The sequence below is a fragment of the Ammodytes marinus genome (genome assembly GCF_949987685.1).
Source record: "Ammodytes marinus genome assembly, chromosome: 4".
In the NCBI taxonomy this organism is placed as follows: Eukaryota; Metazoa; Chordata; class Actinopteri; order Uranoscopiformes; family Ammodytidae; genus Ammodytes; species Ammodytes marinus.
In genome coordinates, this window is record NC_137233.1 from 27373622 (window position 1) to 27398552 (window position 24931).

The 24931-nt window shown below is 44.1% G+C and overlaps 1 protein-coding gene across 1 annotated transcript in view; it reads right to left on the reverse strand.

Annotated features, from left to right (window-relative positions):
• The window catches only part of plxna1b (plexin A1b), a 198523-nt gene that overhangs the window by 125063 nt on the left and 48529 nt on the right, over nt 1-24931 (reverse strand). The window contains exon 3 of the mRNA XM_080025401.1: nt 17548-17730. Within this exon, the coding sequence (XP_079881527.1) occupies nt 17548-17730 (183 nt within the window). The remainder of the gene's footprint in view (nt 1-17547; nt 17731-24931) is intronic.

Below are 24931 nucleotides of genomic sequence, written 5' to 3' on the forward strand. Positions count from 1 at the left end.
TATGTAAAAGAAAGAATAAACTGTGGCACACACGTAACTTTGCTGACTGACTTATTTTCTTCCTTTCTCTTCTGTAATAATAGTGCCACTCCCACTCCTGGGCATGGGATCATACTGTATGTTTCTAAACAAACACATAAAGAAGGCAATTAGTCGGTGGCTCTGTGAGGAACTGTGTGAACCATCGCTGATATAAAATACCAGACCATATTCCGTCAGCACACCACAAAATATCTCCCTCTCTTCTGCTCTGTAATCCATCCGACATGTCTCTCAGTCCGTGGTGCACGGTGCAATTAACAGCTAGCCGAGGCCATTCTACCAGCTAATTGGTGAGGTCTGACAGAGAGATGCCCTCAATTTCCGCCATACGTCGCATTGCTTTATACACACACACACACTTTCTTTCTCGCTTTCTCCCTACCCACACTAAAACCACAAGGAAGATGGTCTGTAGCCCAAGGCAGCCTGGAAGAAATACAAAAGAACACAGGCAGCCATACACAACCAGGCGTACACTAACACACTGCCTTTTATCAAGCAGATGCAGAACATTTGGCGTTAACACATCCACAAACGCAAGAGCTATAGAACTGTGAAGCACACACACACACACAGAGAGAGAGAGAGAGAGAGTGAGTGAGTGAGTGAGTGAGTGAGTGAGTGAGTGAGTGAGTGAGTGAGTGAGTGAGTGAGTGAGTGAGTGAGTGAGTGAGTGAGTGAGTGAGTGAGTGAGTGAGTGAGTGAGTGAGTGAGTGAGTGAGAGAGAGAGAGAGAGAGAGAGAGAGAGAGAGAAAGAGTGCTAACTCAGAGCTGCGGAGTTGAGAAGTCCCAGTGGGAAAGCCACTTTCCGGAACATTTTACCCAATTTGCATTGCTCCTGGCTCCATCGCTCTCTGAGGAGAGGAGATGGGGATGAAGAAGTAAGTCACTGTGTGTGTGTGTGTGTGTGTGTGTGTGTGTGTGTGTGTGTGTGTGTGTGTGTGTGTGTGTGTGTGTGTGTGTGTGTGTGTGTGTGTGTGTGTGTGTGTGTTTCTAAAAAGTGTCATAACCAAGGGTTTAGAGAAAATATGTACGTCAATATTGGGAAGTGTGCATTTTAAATGCTGCACACTCACTTGTTCAGCCATCTACCCATGCAGGCAACCAGTCATTTAATACTCCATGTATTTATTTACAAACTGTTTCACTGAAGGACGCCAGCCAGGTTTGACTGCTTATGAAATTGGCTCTGAAATGAATGTGCTCCGAGGAGAGTCCTTCTATGATAAATGCTATGCACATATTAGGACTCATATACTTGACAGATGTACTAGTGAGTCAGAAGGCTGTAACCCAAGCACACAAACACACATTTTGATGAGCATCCAAGGTTTCATAACTTATAGGACATAATACTCCTTGTGGCTTTAACCAGTTTACTGAGGACCAAGCATATCAAAACTGCCACCTACATATATATATATATATACACACACACACAGTGAGAGAGAGTGATGCAGGACCAATGCATTAGAGAGATGATGCAATGAGAGGAGCCGCGAGCAATCAGTCTGATTGTGTGTGTGTGTGTGTGTGTGTGTGTGTGTGTGTGTGTGTGTGTGTGTGTGTGTGTGTGTGTGTGTGTGTGTGTGTGTGTGTGTGTGTGTGTGTGTGTGTGTGTGTGTGTGTGTGTGTGTGTGTGTGTGGCCTCTCAACTCCTTCTCCTCTGCTACAGCTCCCCTCTGTGATCTACTTTTCCTCAGAGGAATCGGGCTTGTTTTGCAGAGGTTTGACGTTATATCATCTGGTTAGGTACACGCGCAAGTGTGACAGAAATACAGCTGTCAATTATTTTAAGAGGGGGGGGGGGGGCGGGGTAGAATTCTTAGGTAAGGTGGATGGAGGAACGGCTAATCAGACGGTGTCCTGGTAGTTAGTGAGCCACGTGATAAACCGTGCACACACACCTGATTGCTATATAATTGATGTTATACAGTGTGACATATAGTGTTGCGATAGCGTTTCCTTTTTTTTAATCAATAAAAGGCAGAACAGTAACAAAACTGAATTTCCAGAACAAATAAATATATGTTCTTGAGATTAATCGATTATTCTAGGATATATATATATATATACAAATTGACCTGATATATGACTATATAATGGTTGAAGTGATACACCGTTTTGTCGTTGGCCAGGTGCCAGTGCCACTGTCTGCGAGACGTGGAAGGAGGAGATTTGTCTACTGTTAAAGCACTGTGTGTGTGGACACAAAACTTTCAGCAAATAAACAACATTCTCAAATCAATCTACATTAATGTGGACACTACGTCTGCACCTGATCTTTATTTCTCTGCTCCTGGAAGGTCACTAACAATTATAATCCTGGCTCTTTATCAGAGGGTCCAATCGAAAGCTCATTTCCCTTAAAGCCAGCCTCTTAACTATAATCACCTGCAGGGAGGGGGGGGGGGGACAATGGCCTGCAACTCCTGGGCCCTACCCTCTCCCATATTAACTCACCTCAGGCCCTTTCCAATAACTTTAAGTGGCTGTGTGACTTCAATGTGCTCCTTGATTTTTTGCAGCAAGTCATCGTTCACGGGCACAGAGACCCGCCTCTTTTTAGCACGTCTCCTGATTGGATAAAAACGAGCGGGATACTCAACATTTGATCCAGCAATTACTGCAAAGCTGAATGACTGGGAGACCTGTGTTATGAACTGTGCATACTTTTTAAGTGATTGCTTTGTGAATATAGAGTGATTTGACACTTATATTAACACACAAAAATATCACTTACTTCTCCTTTAAAAAAAACAATAGATAACCATTCACATTGCCTTGAAAGCACTGTGTAAGTTACAGTATATGTACTGAGTACTCTGTCGTGGATCTGTGCAATAAATGGTGTAATGTCATGTCCCAAGGCCCTGATGTCAAATCCTATTGTGAGGGTCCTTGACACACACAGAGTGTGTGTGTGTGTGTGTGTGTGTGTGTGTGTGTGTGTGTGTGTGTGTGTGTGTGTGTGTGTGTGTGTGTGTGTGTGTGTGTGTGTGTGTGTGTGTGTGTGTGTGTGTGTGTGTGTGTCAGAAGTCTCAAGAAAAAAAGGTGAGTGAGATATAATCGCAGGCTGTGTGTACATTATTGCACATGAACTTTAACTGGCTGTCCCCCTCTCTGTCTTTTCTAACACGCTTCATTCCCAGCGGCTGCCTTGACCCTCTTGGCTCCCCTCTTCACTCCACTGCATCGCTAAATGCAGCCATTTTGGTTCCCGTAGGGCCCATGATAGAGCTTCAGTCGCCTCCCCGCCACATTCATACCACTGCCACTGTAATGAAACTATGGATTTCCCATCTGATGTCCTGACGCTAACTGCCTGTTTCTCTGTGCATCCCTGTGTCGGCTGTGCTCTTCTGTAACTGTATAGATAGATAGAGAAGAGGACAGGAGAGAATAGGTTCCCACCACCCTCCTGCAACACTTTTTTCTGTAATTCTTTTCACATCTTTGTTGATGGGATGTCAAACGAGCATGAGCTCCTTATTAAATACTGATCTAGAATCGATTGTTTTTATAAACCAGAAATATTTGCCTTGTATTTTACTCTATTATAATTACACACGGCTGGACAGAAATCCATAACGCCCCTCATGGCAATATTGTACAGAGCCAACAGCAGGGAAGTTCAACAGACAATGAACATTTTTCGTTTTGAAATATTTCTTGTTTTCTACATTTATTAAAGAGGACCTATTATACTACTTTTCTGGTCTTAATTTCTTGTTTTACACTGCTATAGAGCAACCTGACACGAATCACATCACAAAAAACTATGTAGATTTTCGGGAAGCTCTTTCTCTTATTTTGGCGATCCAGCACGTCCTGTCAACACTTGAGTGTGTGTGCTTCGGCAATCTCCGCTCCCTCCGCCTGTGCATCGGCCATCTCCGCTACCCTCCCCCCCCTCCTGCAAACCCCACTCCGTTGTGATTGGTTACCTTCCTTCCGGAACACTTTCAGTGGCGGGAAGCGCGAGCATGGACCTATAAGGGCGCGAGGCAGACGCGAGGCAGACGCGAACAGGGAAGTGACAGCATTACCATACATGGAAACATCCGCGTGGTGACTTCACAAAGTTACATGCGACGTCACAAAGTTACAAAGGGTAGACCGCTTTGAAGACGTGACTTCTCGACTGGCTAGAATAGTGTTTAGTGCTCTGCACAGACAATGCATGTAAGTCATTATTTGATAATTTAGTATGGTTAAGCATGACTATGAATCATCATAACAACGTTTATAGGTCATAAAAGTCAAAAAGCATCATAGGTCCTCTTTAAGTACGTGTTCATATAAGTTCAATATTGTTTTCTCATGTGTTATTATAATTAAATTGTTGTCATTTAAATCAAATGCAAAAGAAAACAAATAATAACACAATAACAATGTGATGTCGGCCTTATATATTGACCAATAGGTCGACCTGATCTCTAAATATCGGCATCGGAGTCAGCCATTGTAAAAACCCATATCGGTCAACCACTACATAATACCCAGTTTAAAAAAAAAATCAATTCGTGACAATAAATGAACATTTGCATCATGGATTTGGAATTCTTTGGTAAGCCTATGGTTGTAAGAGGGAGTACAATCAAAGCAACAGAGAGTGTAAGCTGGATCCTGTTTACAGCCACTGTGTTGTGCAAGGTTGAGCACGTCTTCACAAACACACAGAGCTCCTCTGCATCACACAAACATGAAGGAAGAGTGAACATGCCGAGGGAGTTAATGAGCGAGTGTGCTGTCTCTGCAGTTCCATCCCGCTCTCTCTCTCTCTTTCATTCTCCCTCTCTCTCTCTCTCTACACACATACACAACCTCTCACACACAGAGACACACACACACACACATGGGTAAACATGACCTACAAGCCCACTTATTTCCAGCTCCGGTTGAAACTCCATTCCCCAGCACTGCGCCGCTGCTGCCGCATGCAACTCTGATGTTCGGCAACGTTGCAGCAACCCAGTTTCAATGTTGTGACTGTGTTCAAATCCCCCTGCCTGCACCGCAAACATCAATGCTCTCTGTGACACACTCTCTCTCTCTCTCTCTTTCTCTCTCTCTCCCTCTCATCCTTCCTCTTCCTCATCCACCACTAGCCGTGGCTGCCCTGACTACTGTTGCCATGGCAACCGAGGAGAGCAGGCCCTGCGCGCCACTGGGGGATTTGGAGACAACTTGGAGTAAAGACCCCTATGTTATTGGAGCCTTATTACTGGGTGTGTGTGCTCAGAAGAACCCTCTACTGATATCTTCTGCACAATAATAAAAACTGCTTTCTCATTGGCGTGTGTGTGTGTGTGTGTGGGGGGGGGGGGAATGCCCACACTTCAGCATGGTAGGGCAAATGCAATTTCGAGAGAACAATGAAAGCCAAATGTATACTCGTATTAAGCGCCAAAACCTGTCACTGATTTCACAACGGGGGAATATAACGAGCGGAGAAAACAGAAGAGGTGAAGCCAAAGTAAGGGAGAAGCCCATGCACCCATTGCTTTCTCCTCCCTTCCCTCTCCGACACACACACACACACACACACACACACACACACACACACACACACACACAGACACACACACAAACCCTCTGTGCTGGGCCTGGCCCTATCCATTCCAAGGTTATCAGTAATCCAATAGGTTTCCTTGGAAGCGGGCAGTTTTCCAGAGACACACCGCCAATATCCCTGAAAGCAGAAACATCCGGAAGGAATTCCTACCAAGTGACACAGCGTTTCCTTTCCTCTCTTCCTGTCTTTCTCTATGACAGGATGAAGGGCCTTCCTTCCTTCCGTCTCTCAGCTTTATTTCTTTCATCTATTCCGCTGCCCATTCCTCTTTTTTTTGTCTCTGTGACATTTCTGGTGTTTCATATTCAAGCTTCGGTGGGTAGTCGCACAGGGTTAGGGATAATACACAATCATGGCTTTAAAATAAATGTAATAAACAAAGTGCCACACTGTAGGAAGTGTATTCTCTCAGAGCCATGCACCCACACAAATCAAGGTTGAAGGGAGAAGGTCTGGTGTGTTTTTTTCAGTGCCACTAGCTCCCCTGCCAGTGACCCATAAATAGACAGCACCAAGCTCTTCTGGATGATAAAGCATAGCAGGGAGACCTTAGGGTGAAGCTTGGAGCGGACACAGACACAACATGTAGGGTAAGCTTCAGATTGTGAAGGGGGGCGGGGGGGGTTACACAGACTTAAGCTCAGTTCTTCTTCTACTAATGATAAATAATTGGATCGCCACAGAGATCCATTGAAATCCGCTTAAGATGCTTTTTGAGCTTGTTTACAATGCGAAAAAAGTGCTCCATAAAGTATTTACATTCTGCTTAGTAAGGGCCATGTGAATATCACTGCAGTATTGTATGATGCCCGCCCTACGTAAAAGCTACTTTAGTCTATGAAGAGTGTGGTGAATGTCGTTGTATGTCTGCACATCACCACATTGTGTACATTTGTGTACTTGCGATCTTTAATGAGTTTGTGCATGTAAAAGTGTGTGTGTGTGTGTGTGTGTGTGTGCGTGTGCGTGTGCGTGTGCGTGTGCGTGTGTGTGTGTGTGTGTGTGTGTGTCTCTGGGGACCCCGTTTGCTGGGCTTTAATTAGCTTAATCCAACCGGCAACACATGGACGGAGGAGTGGAGAAGGAGAGGGGTGTGAGGATGGTTGGAAAGAGACACGCAAGGGTAGAAAGACACACATACACACACACCCAATACACACACAACCCTCCATGTTGGCTCTTGGCTGTGTCATTGGCTTGCCAGGCCATTGTAAAGCCCGCAGGGGAGGAGGAGACGGTCTCCAAGATGGCCGTGTTTGCTGTTGAAAAGCCAACCGAAGCTATTCCAGGGAGACGTTGCATTCTAAACAGTAGCCAGGATAAATGACCAATTAAATATGATAGCGAGGGCTTAATTGGTGTTAGCCAATTTAGAATGACACCGTGCAATTAATGTTATGGAGAAGGTGTGGAGGAGACTGTTGGGAGTGTCTGTGTTTACCTTTTGAACGTACTCATTCCGCAACTCAAATTAGTATTCAGGGCCAAGGCTATTTCATGAAAAAAAAGATGTTGCAGAGGGAGGGGTTGTGAAGTTAGAATGAGATGGGAGGAGAAAGAGAGAGAGTGTTGGAGAGTGGGTGGGCAGTGAGGGAGGGAGGGAGGGACGGATAGAAAAGAAAGAAAGATGCACAAACAAATGCTAGCCTTGGGAATAGATGCAATCAGCTCACTCAGACAGTTAATGACTAATTCCATGGAGAAAAGGGAGAAAGAATAGCTAGCAATGGTGTGGGAAAAAAAACAGAGGGTCTGGGTGAAAGAGACTAGAACGAGAGGCAGACCGGGAGAAGGGAGATAGATGCACACATGACTAATTAAAGACTCCCGTCGGTTGGGAACATTTGAACCAGAGGAAAAGGATGGATAAATATTTTACCGTGAACAGGAGACGGTGAGACCTGCTGAGAGGCTCTGGGTTGGGAGAGGGGGATAGGAGGAATGAAGGGAAATAGAAAAGAGAGAGAGAGAGAGGCGGTGAAAAAGAAAAAAAAAACCCTCTGCAAGAAACGTGAATAACACTCAGCCCAGTGAGCCTCCTTTTAAATGGCTAATTCTTCATTTCTTTGAGCAGAATGGAAATGGTAAAGCCACAAGGTCAGCTGCGCCCAATAATAGAGTCATTAGCCGTTTCTTTGCTAGCTGCGATATTGTTTAAAAACAAGAAGAAAACCCAAAGCCCGCTCCTGCTGGAACAACAGTTACTGCTCTTAATTAGCACTAAATGAATCCTCAACTCGCTAATGAGTGTGCACTCGCTGCCCTGCACAACAAGAACTAATAACAAACCAGCCAAAAGAAGAAACTCAAGTAAGTTTACTTTAGCCAACTGTTTTTTACCCAGAGGGCATCAGGCTAACCATGGGGGAATTGGCTTTCCGCTTGGCTATCACCGACTCTGACGCTAACAAGATTAGCTCCAGGGTCAGTGCAGTATGGCTAGCAGTGGTCAGGAGGCTTGGGGCCAGCTAACATGGTGACAAGGCTTCAGACCGGAGCTTTTCCCTCTGGGGGGGTAGGGGGTAATTAGTAAAACAGCAGGATACGCCGCCATGCTGTGTCAGAAGCATGAACGCGGGGAGCTGTTGAATTTTGGTGTTGTTTGTGCGTGCCTCTGTGCGTTACTCACAGGTAGGTGTGTGTGTGTGTGTGTGTGTGCGAGATATATATATATAGAGAGAGAGAGAGAGAGAGAGAGAGAGAGAGAGAGAGAGAGAGAGAGAGAGAGAGAGAGAGAGAGAGAGAGAGAGAGAGACTGTGGCCCTGAAATGCACCTGAAGCATATGACAGCCATGTGATAACAAAGCACACAAAAATAATTCCAGTAATCACATTTTCTGTTAAGTAATAAAACACTATACGCACACAAACATATATGGGTCTGGGGCAAACAACAAACACACAAATGTGTATTTGGCTCCATACACACACACACACACACACACACACAAACATTTATCATCTTAATGTCACTAAACCAGAGGAACTAATCAAAAACAATCTATTAAGAATCTATTAGCCTGGCAATGGGGTAATCTGATAAGCCTGCTACAGTCTCTTCCCATAGGAGAGTGTGTGTGTGCATGCGTGCACAACCGTATCTAGCGCTGTCTGCATTCTTCACAGCAGATTAGCTCATTTGATAGTAACTCAACATGGTTACACTTATTTACACCCGTCGTTTGTTATAATGGAGATGAAGAAGCCCCTCTCACATTCTGTTATATACAGAGATTTAAATGGGAATCGTAGCAGTGGTGCTGTGTCGTCTAGTTCCACTAAAATGTCCTACTTCTGGGCAAGTGTATCTCTCGGTACACAGTCGGTTATCGCTGCTACTTTACTGGCTAAAGGGTTGTTTGGTTGTGTGGTGCTTGTGTGTAGAGCTGCACAGCCATCTGAAGACACCATCCTCTCTAAGCCAAGGCCTATAGTGTGAGCTGCTGGGCTTAATTGCAAGGAAATGAGTGCGAGTGGGACATTTTGTGTGTGCGTGGGCGTGTTTTTAGCGGGATCCCTATCTGTGAGATACAGCCACTGTGAGCCAAAGGTGATCTGTGCCCGCTGTGCCACTCATGCCTAACCCTCTGGACACTTTGCTGCCGTCCAATGGGCCCCAGTGTGTGTCCAGGTTAGTATATACCTGCATGAGTGTGCACAATTTTGGCTTGTTAGCTCGAGATATGACATGCCTTCTGGCGTCAGTGTGCGTGTGTGTGCATGTGTGTGTGTGCGCGTGTGCGTATGTGTGTCTTGCCAGAAGTTAGCTTGCCCATGGAGTCTTGGCCCTGCTCCATCCACCAGGTGTGCGGTTGGCTGTATTAGTTGGCATGGACAGAGCCTTATATACCAGGACACTTACTCCCACTCTCCACCCAATTCCTTCCCTCTCTACAGGCCCAAATATATGTCAACACCAATGATAGTCTGATGCAAATCTGACCAAAGATCTAATAGCAAACATAAAACTATGGCATTGAAAGCCTAATGCATACACAAAATGTGATCTTTGGTTGATAAGAAACCTATTTAAGACACACTTAGTACTTGGGAAATGAGAGTAAAATTTATAGAAATACTTAAAAAAAGTAACTTTGTACATATAGGATATGAAAAAAGCAGGGGGCGAATGGGGGGTCTTTGATGTTCTATGCCGAGATGTCTAATGGAGATGACCTAGAAACAGCCTGGCCTAGTCCTCACTTGGATCATGTTAGCGTCCCAGCTTGCATCCAGACTCTTCTAATCTTCCCTTAAAAAATGGATTCTAGCATGGTACATTTATTATTCATCTCCCTCCGCTCTCTCTTTCTCGCTTTTCCTTCTGTCTCCTTTTCTCCCGGCTTTCTTTCCCTCTCTCTCTCTCTTTCTCTTTCTCTTTCTCTCATCTACTCCTCACTTTGCCTCATTAACCCGTGGTAGCAATGAATTAGGATGCCGAACGCAGAGGTAGTGAGTGTCACGCAGCGCTGGCCACACACCGTTGGACCGGACAAAAGTGCATTAGCGCCGATATTAGCAGAGGACTGTTCTCATGGTATTAAAGCTAATGCAGAACCGCATGTAACTTTTCCTTCGCTTTGAACATTTGGCACACAACACTGGAGATACTGTCCGGTAATAGTCACGGTGGCAAGTTAAGTAAATTCAGATTCAGCATATTTGTGTTTTTCAAAGATTATAATCAAATTGGAAGAATTCATTTTGCTCCCTAATTTGCTGAACAATGTGCATCAGTACGGCAGCTCCTGTAGGAGGAAAGTGTTATACTGGTTTAATGAGACGGTCTGGGTGGATTCACCAGTGTGTGTGTGTGTGTGTGTGTGTGTGTGTGTGTGTGTGTGTGTGTGTGTGTGTGTGAGATGGGCTGGCATTACATTTTTTTTTTAAGAAGACCCCTCATTACTGTCTTCACGTGTAAGGTGTAACCTGAGTGCTACAACCCATTTGTGAAAGTGTGTGTATCCAAACTTCTAACATGTATGTACATTCCGATGTCTAAACGCTGTATGTGTGTGCACGCTCGCTCTGCCCTTCTCTTTTAATGAGAAAAAAATGATTAGAGAAGAATTGCTATCACGTCATCCAATCTCTACACACACACACACACACAAAGCTCAGCTATTATCAGGGAGAGGTATCTTTGATCACAAAAAGGAGACAGAAAGACATAGCGGAAAGAGAATATGTGAGCAGCAGATGAAATGGAGAAAAACTAGAGAGAGAGAGAGAGAGAGAGAGAGAGAGAGAGAGAGAGAGAGAGAGAGAGAGAGAGAGAGAGAGAGAGAAAGAAAGAAAGAAAGAGAGGCGATGGTGGACGATTCCTTTTACTAATTCATGACTGTGGTTTTACAGTGGCTATTTTAGTTAGGCTTAAGAGTTATGGATGCCTTTTAAGACATTGTTTTAAGCTTATGATATCCAACAATCTACACACGCATCTGTGAAAGTCTGCAGTGACACCTTGCGAGGGCCGTTGGGTGTCCTTGTGTATGAATATGTGCGCGTCCGTCCGTGAGAGTGTGTCCCCGTGGGGAGATGTTGTGTGCTTAGTTAGGTTGAGTGTAGCCACACGACAGGACACAATAACAGATGGGAGAAAGACTCGGGTTGGCAATGGAGAGAGAGAGAGAGAGATAATTGATAGTACACATACCAGTGGGACGCACGCATGCATTACGCATATGGGGACGTGCTCATTCTCAAACGCAGACAAAATATGCAGAGTTTCCACACACACACAGACACACACACACACACACACACACAGACAGACAGACACACACATACACACTGTCCACCTGTGGCAGCAGTAGCGCTGCAATGGCGCTGGCTGGGATAACACACAGGCGTATGGAAACATTGGAGCCTTGAGTACGCAAAGCTAGCTTGGCCAGCCAGTTCATTTGATAGAGTTTGATTTCATGCCAGGCTGCGTGCTAAGAGGGAGGGGGCTCTCGTGGTGAGAAAAGAGAAAAGATATACGATGTATGCTTGGCTTGTCACACGCACATTATGGCTTAACGTAGCTGTATGAAATTGGAAAAACGCCATTTAGACCCCTGTGTTGACAGCAGAGAGATGAAACCGCGGCAGAGAAAGACAGGTTTTTTTTGCTGTTAATTTGAGAACATCCTGATAAGATTGGATGACTGATGACACTCTGGGAAAGAGCTAAATTAGGTGGAAAAACTCGGTGTCAAATGCAAAGTGTAAATGATCTGTTTTGTCTCGGGCTGAACTTCTATTCCCTTCTTCTTTACCGTATCTAATCCCTTTCATCATTCTCTACATCTCCATTTCCCACGTCTCTTTCTCATCCGTTCTGTGTGTGTGTGTGTGTGTGTGTGTGTGTGTGTGTGTGTGTGTGTGTGTGTGTGTGTGTGTGTGTGTGTGTGTGTGTGTGTGTGTCTGACCGCATGCAGTTGTGTGAACTAATGACCGAGGGGCTACCAAACGCCTGCACAAAGCCAGCCTCTGTGCTGCTTGCCCGGGCCAAACATCTCGTGGCTTGGCCAAATGATGACACCCACACCCACACCCACACACACACACACACACACACACACACACACACACACACACACACACACACACACACAGTCAAAGTGTCAAAGTCTCAGTGCCATATTTTCTGATTAGAACTTTCAATTTAGAATCTCATCAAACAGAAAGATTACCCACACATACAGAGAGAAAGAAAGACTGGGAACAACTACAAGGCTATCGGTGTGTTCCAACAGTGTGTGTATTTGTTTCTGTTTGGGGTGGAGGTCCTCTCTGTTTAAGGATTAGAGGTGGACACTGACATTTAAAAACAAACCACAGGCAAACACAGGCTCTCTCACACACACACACACAAGGGAGTTTGTCAGGCCAGCATTGTGCACCTGTAGAATAACAATCGTCAGTCAATTACACCATGACATGGTCTCTTGATGGTGACCCAGTGGAATACATTAGTGCCCCCTTACACAGTCATTAAAACACACAACTGACAAACAGACACTTGTTATTAACCCCCCTGGCCGTTGAGTGGCCAGTGTAATAACCACAAATACACAGTGGATGTTAGAGTAGGACAATTGTCTTTAATAGTATACGTGTTGGATAAGGTTACATTTCTATGGAGGTTCAGATGTTTTTTTTTAACTTTTTTCACAGCATATTAATTTTAAAGTAATCGTATAGCTGCATAATGCTTGTTTCAGTTTGAGTAAAGCTCCGGCCTACAATATATAATTGAGCAACCGGTGTTGCCAACACCTTAAAAATCTTGTGCAATTGTGGTCTCCCTCTCTTATTTTTAACGGCTATCCATCCTCTTGTCATTATTGTGTATTGGTTGACTTAATGAGATATTCTTCTCTATTGCCTCTTTTTTAATAAACGGTTCTGCGCAATCTTGATCAAATAAAAACTAGCGCCAAAACCCATTGAATTTGATGTCATGAAAAAGCAACTGTGTGCTTACAGAGATGCCAACTGTGTGTACTAGCAGCAGCCATTACATATCAAATCCCCATCTGGCACTTCATGTTCAGATTGTAGCTTGCGCGGGCTCATCATTCGGTCATCCTCGCATCCTTTTTTTTAAACGATAAACAGAAGAGATAAGGCTCCATCATGCTCAAGGACACCTCGCCAAAAGCAATGCTAATTCATTTACGGAAACACCCTTTGGCCAGTGCAGAGGTCAATGCTGTTATCTTTCGGTTATGAGACGTTCACACACATTGACCAATGGGTACTCTGCTGCCTTCCGCTTTTAAAGGTGCAGTGTGTAATATCTGAACATTAAGTGGCATCTAGTGCAGAAAGTTCTAAAATACAACGCTCCCCCTAGGTAACCCCTCCCTTTTGAATAATAACAGACGCTAGAGTGGCCCTTAGTTTAGCAATGCGTTTGTCCATTGTGTTCTACTGTAGAATCATGCTCAGTGCTTTATGGCAGCATCCATGGTGCCAAGCCCTGCTCTCATGTAGATATAAAAGGCTCATTCTAAGGGAATTAAAAGAAAATAACTTTTATTCTCACTCCATTTCTACCAAGTCTGTTCTGAAAAATGCCATTAAATTGTACACACTGCACCTTTAAGGAAGCCCCTTTCCAAAGGGCTTTTATTACTAAATCTTTTGGATTCATGCCAGAACAATCATCTCATCTTTCCAGTATGTTTTTATACTTGTTTAACTAGGCATTCAAACTGCTCTCACATTGTTACAGTCTGTTCCTGGGGTTGTGTTAGTAGCCTTGGGTTAGCCTCATCGACGCCCCTATCAGATGAATGGACATTGGGCAGCGTCTTACCATCATAGCACCCACCTGAGCCTTGCACGGCCACAATGGGCACACACACACACACACACACACACACCAGGCACAGAGGGCTCCTACCACCTGGCACACTGGCCACATACACACAGCAGATGGCTTCAAAATCAGCCCCCAGATGAAGGGCGCAGCTGAGGAATCCTAACCGCGTTTTGTTTTGTGTGTAAAATGTGTGTGTGTGTAGCCGGGCGTCATACCAAGCACTTTACAATAGGTATTGGATTATCGACCAGGATCCTCTCTTTTGTTCCGCTGTCCTCGGGCCACCTATTGAGATCGTGTGTTGTGAGTGTGAGTGTGTGTGTGAGTGTGAGTGTGCGCGTCCATGCATGCTTGCTTGTGTGTGTGTCACGGTGGATGCCCCTGTCATTGTCAATGCTCAACAGTGCCTTAAAATGCAGGAGTGGCCCCCGAAAAAGAATCAGAATTTCACGTGAATGTCCATCTGCTGACTGCTTTACCACACAGACAATAGGTAGTTTCTTCAGATGGAAAGAGAGATAAATGAAAAAGGGATGGAGTGAGAAATGGTAAACGGCATGTAAAGCTGGGCGTGCTGACAGATGAACAGAGACACACGCAGTGACCAATGGCAGGGCCAGGGCCGAGCAGACAGAGATAATGAAAGAGTGGAAGGGAAAGGAGGCTTTTAATCCTTTAACATTAGGTGTGTCTGTGTCCTTGACCGCAGCGGTGTACAGATGACCACTTGAATTCGTTAATCACACCAGTGGTTGCACCTCTCTTCCATCACTTCCCTCGCTACTCCACCTTCCGCATACTCTTGCTCTACTCTCTTTCTGCTTCATCCATCCATCCATCCACCCACCCATCTATCCATCTATCTGTCAATATCTATATATGTATCTCCCTTCCTTCCCTTTTCTCTGTATCTCTCCTATCTTTGTCCCATCAAAACAGGACTCATTAGTAAAAGCTTCCCCTCTGTGTGTTTGAGTGTGGGTATGTGCGAGCGTGTGTGGGTGCGTGCGTGCGTGCGTGTGTGTACGCGGGCGAACAGAGCACAGAGGGACTTCATTAGTGCATCTAACACGTTGTTCGTGCCACCGTCGTGTTGCTCCGGACAACCTTGAGCTATGGAGTTGGTTAAAAATAGACGAAGAAACGAGTCGACATAAAACACGAGATATCAAAGCGTTTTTTTACGTCCAGCAAAAAATTATTAATTAAAACGAATACGAGTTAAAACAGAAAAACAGCTTCCAGGAGCATACTGGAGAAGAAAAAGAATGATTTGCAACAAAATGCTTATGGATATTTAAAAAAAAAAAAATCCTCTTACTGTCATACTCAGACACTAGAAAAACTGGTATGCACAATCATCCATCCCACCACATATTCTACATCCTCAGGCACGGCTATATAAACAGCTTTCAACACACAAGTGCTCTCCGGAGGATTTCATTCCATCATGGCATCATTGTCTGTACGCATACACTTCCCAAACATCTGTCAAAAAGCTAAAAAAACAACCTACATGTTGAAACGCATCCTGATGACTCAAAATATGTTACTGGTGCGATAAGCACACAAATAAAATCAATTATAACAGTGACCCACAAAAGCCCTGCAGAAGAGAATGAATGTCTGTGGAATCAGGGAGTGAGAATGTGTTGTTACATGCCACTAATTCACTTGCTCTTCTCTATTCGTCTCTTTACTACTTTGCCTTTTTTTCCCTCCTTCTCCCTTGCTGTCAAAACTTTCAATGGGTTTTTCTATAGCTGCACCTAAACTGGCAGTGCTGCGAGTTTGTGTGTGTGTGTGTGTGTGTGTGTGTGTGTGTGTGTGTGTGTGTGTGTGTGTGTGTGTGTGTGTGTGTGTGTGTGCGTGTGCATGTGTGTGTGTGTGTGTGTGTGTGTGTGTGTGTGTGTGTGTGCGTGTCAGGTTTAGATATTATTCCTTCTATGCAAATTGAAAATTTTCCAAGACCAGATTCCTTGTTGTTTTCGGGTTTTATTTTCGAAACAGAAGCCAGCCAAAACTGCAGGCTCTTTGGCTCGGTTGTGTGACACACACACCACACGCGCACACACACACACACGCACACACACACACACACACACACACAAAAAACAACATACCTCAACGACCTAGTGTAGCATTGCTTTCCCAGGTGATGTTCCACACATATTACAGTGAGCATATCAGCACAGAAGAAAATAAATACAACGATAGCTAAATAAATAACGGGACCTCTGCCAAGCTAAGTGAATGGGTGTCACTTTGACAAATGCACAGCCCTGAATCTTAGTCAACATTGTATTGTTTGTCGTCTCTCGCTCCCTTAAAAAAATAAACACAAACACACACATACACATTATTATGTGTGGACTGTGAGTGACAAACAACAAACAGTGCTTGCGTGCACAAACAGTGCATTAAAAGCACACAAACACACAGGCTGATTAGACATTCAAAATATTGAATGGTTGACAGGTCTTGAGCAGTGCTGAGGGAAACGGAGTGAATTCTAATGAGCTACCGTTTACACCGAGAGCTCCGTCCTCAAAAGACTGGATAGACACACACACAAACACAAACACAAACACACACATACACACACACACACACACACACACACACACACACACACACACACAAACAAATAAGCAGACTGCACACAAGGACGGTGCATAGATACAATCGTCATTATGCCATACTGTATGAGTGCACATCTAAAATACAACCACAGAGGACAATTATGCAGAAGTCAGCCTGGTCAACCAATAATGTAATCATCTCACCCTCCTGTTCTATCAATATATAGTCAACCATTTTACCCAGGAGCTAGATCACTCCTCCACAAAAGTTTACAACAGGCTGCTGCATCAGTAAACCACAAACTGCAAATGCAAAATCATTAGAACATTCACCCTATTCACTTGACTATCCCACTGTCCTATGCACCTGACCTGAATGTTTCCCTATTACACACAGCTGACCAGAACAGAAAGGCCATTCACCCAGCAGTCATCATAGCTGTTGCCATGATTGAAAGCAAGCTCTTAAAAATTAGAGGTGGTGCATTCGGACGCAGCACTAACATTTTATGTGTGACTTTGACTAACGTGACAATCAATGAGGGAGTATAGCCGTAGACTCGCTTGCTTTAGATTGCTTGTTAAAACTAAACAGGGTTTTTTCTTTTTAAAGAGGGCACTTCAATGTCCAGTTGGAAAATGGTCCACTCACGAGGAAAAAAATGGGAGTTAAGGCTGTATTTAATCCAGAGTATAAAAAGTGCCCCTGCAAATAGCTCTGTGTGCTGTAAAGCACAAAAGATTAAGCTGCAAGCAAAGCGCTTCACAAAAAGTCAACAACCACCACTCACTCTCCAATCCAAAAAAAAACTGAGAAAAGTGACCAAAGGACTCACATTATCACTCTCTCCAAAATGTCCTTGAAAATAACAGAAAAAGGCTAGTTTGTTCAATTTCCTTTTTGACTACAGCACTCCAAAAAAATCAACACAAACAAAAAAAACAGCTGACGTTAAATCCAATTCATATGGAAAAGGAAAAACCAACACATAAAAAAAAAGACTAAATAATACAAAATGTCTTCCTACCTTCTTTAGTTTGCCGTTGCGCGTGCCGACAAAAGCGACGGTGTTTCCGCGGTAATCGTAGGCGGCCACCGATGTCATGCCGTCGTCCTTGTCGATGAAGAGGGGGATGCCCTCGATGGTGCTGGTGCCCCCTAGAGGCTGGTTGAAGTCCTGGCCACAGAAGTTATCGTCGATCTGCAGTGGCTGGTGGAATGGCAAGAAAAAAAAAAAGAGACAACAATCAGACAAGAGGGTTTTGGACATGGGAATACAACTGGTTCAAAGGTCAATTCTGATTGTGTGGATGTCATTTTTATATTATTCATTTGGTTCCCCGAATGAGAACAAAACAGTGATGTACTGCAAACAGGTTGGAAAGTTGTAACATAAAAGACAGATTCACTTCACATTCATTTTTTGAGTATGAAGGCTATCATTCTAAAAGCGCCTCAGTGAATGTTCTATTTTGTGCATTTTTCTTCCCCTGATTGAGTACATCCACAGCTCCACACAGTTCAGTACAATACAAATAATAGCCCCTTTTTGTGTTTTCAAGCCTTATATCAACAGTTCAAAGTAAACAGAGAGAGAGAGAGAGAGAGAGAGAGAGAGCGAGAGCAGGAAATGAAACATAAAGGTCTGCAGCCGGATAAAGCCCGGGACTTCAAGCGCTTTAGCTGAGTGATTTCCAAGGGCAGGCCCCCCTCAAAACAAATCTTGAAAGCAGCAGCAGCAGCACAGCCCAGTGTAAACTGAAATGTCCACTTGTTACTTGTGTTTCCATATCAAACAGAGGGCTATATAGGTGTGTGTGTGTGCGGTCAAGCTTCAACACTTTTGACTTGATTATCCGACATGTTAAGCAGCAGCCTGTTCAAACAGGAGCCATTCATTCATTCATAGGCATTCTCTCTTTCTTCCTAATCAAATCCCAACCGTGCGGGGAAAAAAAAACCTTCAGCTTGTTGTAAGGTGTTCAGTCACGGTGGTGATTGTAATGCTGGTGGTGGTGACCATGTGACACAATATCTGAAGCATTCCTGTGTCAAGAGGTTCCCATCACCCCTGGCAATCCACTGACCCTTAGGATGCCTTAACCAGTGACCACACACACACACACACGTGATATTTGGTCAGCTGCCTTTGAAGGGTCAAAGAAAGCGAATGGTTTGTTAAACTCACAGATTTAAATGTGTACTTTTATACACCTTTTCAGTAGGGCTGGCCCAAATTATTCTAATATTCGAATACTCGTTCGGAAAATTAGTATTCGGAGCTTAAATTAGTATTCGGAGCTTCGTTTTTTTTTTTTTTTTTTTTATTATAATTTCTTTTTTTTTGCAAGAAGCTAGTAGTACTGCAATATAATGTCATCAAATTATTTTATATTTGGATATAAAAGTTAGTAATATTGTAGTAGTAGTAGTAGTAGTAGTAGTAGTATTGCTCATTTAGGAGGATATTACATCACTAAGTGTCATAGCGCATCCATTACTTCACCTCCGAGCGCGTAAATCTTCAACAAAATATGCAGATACTGTCAAAATCGGTTCCAGGGAGTATATAGGGATTATTAACGTTTAAAAAATAAATTATTAAATTTTTTTTTAATTATTATTGTTATTTTTTTTTTTATGTTGTTTTTGATGGTGTGCTTTTCTGGAACGAATATTCGAATATTCGCTCGGAAAAACCAACGAATATTCGAAGCCTGAAAAATGGCATTCGGGCCAGCCCTACTTTTCAGAATGAATCTAGTATCAGTATGGATTCTTCCAATTCAATATCTGACAGAGAATTGACCAAGAGTTTGATAACACATTGGACATTGTTCACTGATGTTATCTTAATAGGACTTTTTTCTCGTTTTTATATCCTTTGAATCCATTAAAGTAATATCTTCAAGGCGAGTAATAACCTTAGGCTCTGGGGAATTTCTCATTCAACATATTCTTACATTCTATAGACAACACGATTTATCAGTTAATTAAAATTAATCCTCAGCGCAATAGATAATGAAAGTTATAGCTAGTGGCCTAGCCTCATCATTAAAACGCCCAGCTGTCAATCAAAAGAAGGTACCTTTTGGATGCTGTTAGGGCCATTCTATTTTCGACAGAGACCAAATGTGTGCGAGTCAGTGTGAGCGTGTGAGCGTGCGTGTCAGACACTCAATGACTGCTAAAGTGCAGACTGAATGGGCTTCAGTTTGTCAACTGGAGCCAACCGACATATGTGAAAGTACACACACACACACACACACACACACACACACACACACACACACACACACACACTTTTGTGAGTGTGTAAATGGTGGTGTAATCCAAGGTCTTATCACTACATCATCTGATTGATCCACACTGGAGAAAAGATAACACCCTCCCTCACTCACTCACTCTCTCTCTCTCTCTCTCTCTCCCTCCTGATCTGCCTAAATTGCCTGCAGCCCAGCACATGTCAATAACCTGTTATTCTGCCTTTTTCTACTTTCTCACTCTTTATCTCCATCTCCTTCTAGCGGCTACAGCCTCTGAGCACACATCAATATGACCCGGCTGTCCTTCCCTACCTCCGTCCATCCGTCCCCTCTCGCCTAATGGCTTTGATTGTCCCTCTTCATACATCCCTTTCTCAGATGCTACTCTGTCTCTAACATATCTCTTTGACCTGGGTTATGTTCTCCTAAGAGTGTAAAGAGAGTGAGGGTGTGTGTGTGTGTGTGTGTGTGTGTGTGTGTGTGTGTGTGTGTGTGTGTGTGTGTGTGTGTGTGTGTGTGTAGGTTGGCAGGTCTATAAACTGCTGTCAAGTAAGAGCTTGCTCTCCATTTCTTTCTTTGCACGGTGACATGGACACAAGAAAAAAAGAAAGAATGATTTAATTGAAGCGTGTGTGTGCGTGTGTGTGTGTGTGTGTGTGTGTGTGTGTGTGTGTGTGTTCAAGTGACTGACAGGAACACACTCAGCCATTACCTGAAACAACTTTCTTTTGTGGCCACTAATGGCCATGGGGGCCATTTCTTTACTCCGAACAAAGGCGACTGACAGACAACACACACTGACCAAGACTTGTAAACCCATGTGTGCACAAACACAAACACAAACACACACACACACACACACACACACACACACACACACACACACACACACACACACACACACACACACACACACACATGACATACCACGACTAGGGGCAACCGTTTTAAACTATATAGGCTTGGGGAAAAAATTCATCAATCTGGATTAGAGTCAGCCCTGCCAAATACTAACACAAACACACACAAACACATACACACACAGAAACAAACACAACCCCATGACGTCAGAGCCTAAGGGAAACTAGTTAAAAGGGTTAATCAATCTTCTATTGGGAAGACTAACTGTCGAACCGTATACAGTAGCCCCTGGAGTCCATAAGGGTTAACACACACACACACACACACACACACACACACACACACACACACACACACACACACACACACACACACACACACACACACACACACACACACACACACACACACACACACACACACACACACACACACACACACACACACACACACACACACACACACACACACACACACACACACACACACACACACAGTAACCTATAAAGGTCTCTCTGGGGCACTGGAGGGGTAAAGGTGATATAGCATTCCTGCAGGTCCGGTAGGTTTAAACTGTATGGATCAGCATGGAATAAAAAGGCCTTTTTTTCCCCCTTGAGGTCGGAAAGCATTTTAAATGGAGGCTACACATTCTGATGTGGTTTCGGGCAATTTAAGGCACTCAAACATTCCCCATGTGAATAAGAGCTGATATGCTGCAGTATAGAAAGAGTATGCCCCCTCCCCCTCTCTGTGGTGGTCTCTGAGGGGTAATCGGCTAGAGAGCGTCTTTAACGTTGTGCATCGGGGTTCTTAAAGAGGCAGAACTCCGTCGGGGAAGAATGAGTTAAGCCCAACCAACGACAACCTTCCACTGACTTTGGCAGCAGAGTCCTTTACAAATTCAGATAAGGACGTGTGTTGTTTTGGTTTTTTTTCAAAGGGGTGCATGTGGCGCTGAAAGGAGCTGTGGATTTGTGGCCCACTGGGGGCTTGGCCTTTTCTCCTTGGAAAGAAACAGCTGATATGAGTGAGTGTCAAAACCGAAAAAGAAGAACTACTTTTTTTTTTCTACCACATTCACTTTCACAGAGAGCTATTCATTTAAAACATTGTTATAGATGTGTGTGTATATATTCCATAACACGGGTGGAATCTTGATTTATTTTTTCATTCTGGATTGATCGACCAATCAATTGCTTTGGCTATAAAAGGTCAGATAATAGCAACAACAAAAAAAGAACCATTACAAACCCATGGACACATCACGTGCAAAACACAAATCTATTCAGCTTATTAACAAGAAAGACAGACGAAAACAGAAAAATAGTTACTCTTTAGGAGGTATAACCAATACATTACAACTTAAACTGATTATAAAAGTGATATCAATATAAATTCTGCCAATTGACAATCAATGAGTCGACTAATTAATTTAAGCTCTGCTGCACACCCCGATGGGATATTTACCTAAATCTCCATAAGCTGTGATCTTTAAAGGCCAGGACACACCAGCCCGATAATCGCCGTCGTCAAAAAAAAAGACGAATCTGTTTGGTGTGTGCCGTGACGTCGGCCGACGTAGAGGTCGTCGGGCTTGTTTTGAGCCTGGCGGCCGCCGATTGAACATGTTCAATCGGCGGCCGACCGTCTTTCATTTGGAGCAATTTGATTGGTGGAGGGCTAGCGAATCAGTGAAGCCCGGAAGTGAGGCGGGTAGCACAAACAGCTAACAACAGCTAGCCATCGTTTTAATGTGTTTGTTCGTTTCGTTTTGAGAGTACTCACATGCATCAACCCTTGTTGACTGCTCGACACCATGCTCGACACTCTCTGCTAAAAATTGTGCTCTTATGGTCCATAAATATAAATACGTATTTCTATCTAAGTTTATGCTCTAGAGAGATGTCCAATCATTTCCGGCTTTCGTATTTTTTCGGGCCACAATACAGATTAGCGCCGCCTGCTGTTGTGGAGACATACGTCCCGCGAGTGTACGGAAAATAAACAGTCGTCTCGGTGTGTTCTTTGGCCGCGACGGGAAGATTGGAGCTTCCTGAAACGGCCGACTCCATTTTTTGCGTAGTCGGAACATGTCGGACTGGTGTGTCCTGGCCTTAATGGGCATATACAGGCCGAGTGTGAACCATTATACTCATGGTGTATATTTACAATGTATGCGAGCTGTCAGCTGATATCCAAGGTCACAGAGAAATATGTGAGCAAGATACTGCTGATACATTATACCAGGGTTGCACACACACACGCACGCGCGCGCGCGCGCACGCACGCACGCACGCACGCACGCACGCACGCACGCACGCACGCACGCACGCACGCACGCACGCACGCACGCACGCACGCACGCACGCACGCACGCACGCACGCACACACACACACACACACACACACACACACACACACACACACACACACACACACACACACACACACACACACACACACACACACACACACACACACACACACACACACACACACACACACACACACACACACACACACACACACACACACACACACACACACACACACACCTAGAAGAAGTCATGTGTGTTGGTAGCTAACAGCCGCCACAACTGTGGTGGTTTCCCCCTGGGTGGAGCCGCTTCACCCACTTTACACTGCAACCCGATGAAACACAGTCATTCATATGGTACCAAAAAACACGCATGTATATACACAACCCAGCCCACAATAACACTGACTGATTACAGATGTGCGTTGGCTGGCTGGCCGGCTGGCTCAAGGACATGGTTGAGTAATCATTCCCGTATGATTGCTATTTCTTTAACGTATTTATTGCGTCAAGAAAAAAATATGTCCGAGGCACACATTAAGCCCGAGCTCGAGTGGAGTCCGTCAATAGCGACCTCTATTCAGTGCAACCATATGGAAACAGCAGAATACAATATGGGGCTTATGTACAGCAACATAACATGCTGTGTTGTTGAGTGAATTCACAGCTGTAAATTGCGGCTGTTAAGGTGGAAGGAAAACATGTATGGGCAAAGTAAAAACAGCAACATTCATTTAGCTGCAAGTTCCTTTAACAGGCGCTGCGTTTCTCAGTAAAAATATGTTTGTAAAAGAGAAAACTACTCGACACATGTGTTTCTGTTTGGTGGTGGAGAGCTGGAAGGGAGTGAAGTGGACAAAAGAGAGGGCGACAGAAGTAGCTGGTATTAATGCTGACAGCATGGCTTTCATAACAAGCCTGCAATTCATATGTGAGTGTGTCTGCGAGAGAAGTGGACATTATCTGGTATCAACACAGCTGTTCCTATATGTATTTATGTATGTGAGTATGTTTGCAGATGGAGGTGCATTTTTCCTGGTGCGCGTGTGTGTGTGTACATGCGGCTGGCTAAAAGCAGAGGATTCTGGGAGAGGGCAGCTCATAAATTACCCAGAAATCTCAGCGGGGGCCTTGAACTCATGGAGACACTGCTGGATTCTCTTCAAGAAGAATAAACACAAAAAGTGCAGCAGAGATTGTGTGTGTCTGTGAGTGTGTGTGTGTGTCTGTGCGTGCGTGCGTGCGTTTTCTCGTGTTCATGTATCAATGTGCTCGCCCTTGTGCTTATTTATAAAGCAGAAGAGCGACAGAGCATCTGATGGTATCCATTGTTGTTACAAAGTTGTTACGTCTATCAGTGTGGACAGTTGACATCAAAGAATAATATAGGTCCCTCTCTTGTACAATAATATATAGAATGTATGGCAGCCCTCCCCCCCACACACACACACACACACAAAGCTTCATGATGCTCACCAACTATGACAGTGTACAGCACAGACAACAGGCCTTAACAGCTTTGACTCAACTGCTGGAAACTGGCCGCAAACACAGACTGCCATACAGATATAACAAACACTCCACACATACTTAGTGAGGCTGTGAATTATTCTATCAATATTTATCTGTTTCTATGGGGAGCTCAATGAATAATGATAAACCATTAGGCAGTAGGGTTGGGCGATGCATACCAAACTGAACATTGACCATGTCCACTGTGAAAAAACCGTGATGGACGATGCACAGAAACCAACACAGGCACAGTGAGCAACTTTGTAGTGTCATCGCTTTATCTTGTTTTAATGGGTGGGATATTCATTTTAATTGTAGGCTACTGTAACCCAGGCTTACTATTGCCAGTCCTATTATATTTTGAAACATTCCTTTTGTTTTGATAAGCCGTAAAATGTGGTCAAAAGTAATGGTATAAGCCATATCAAGAAGAAAATGGTTGAACATGTTTT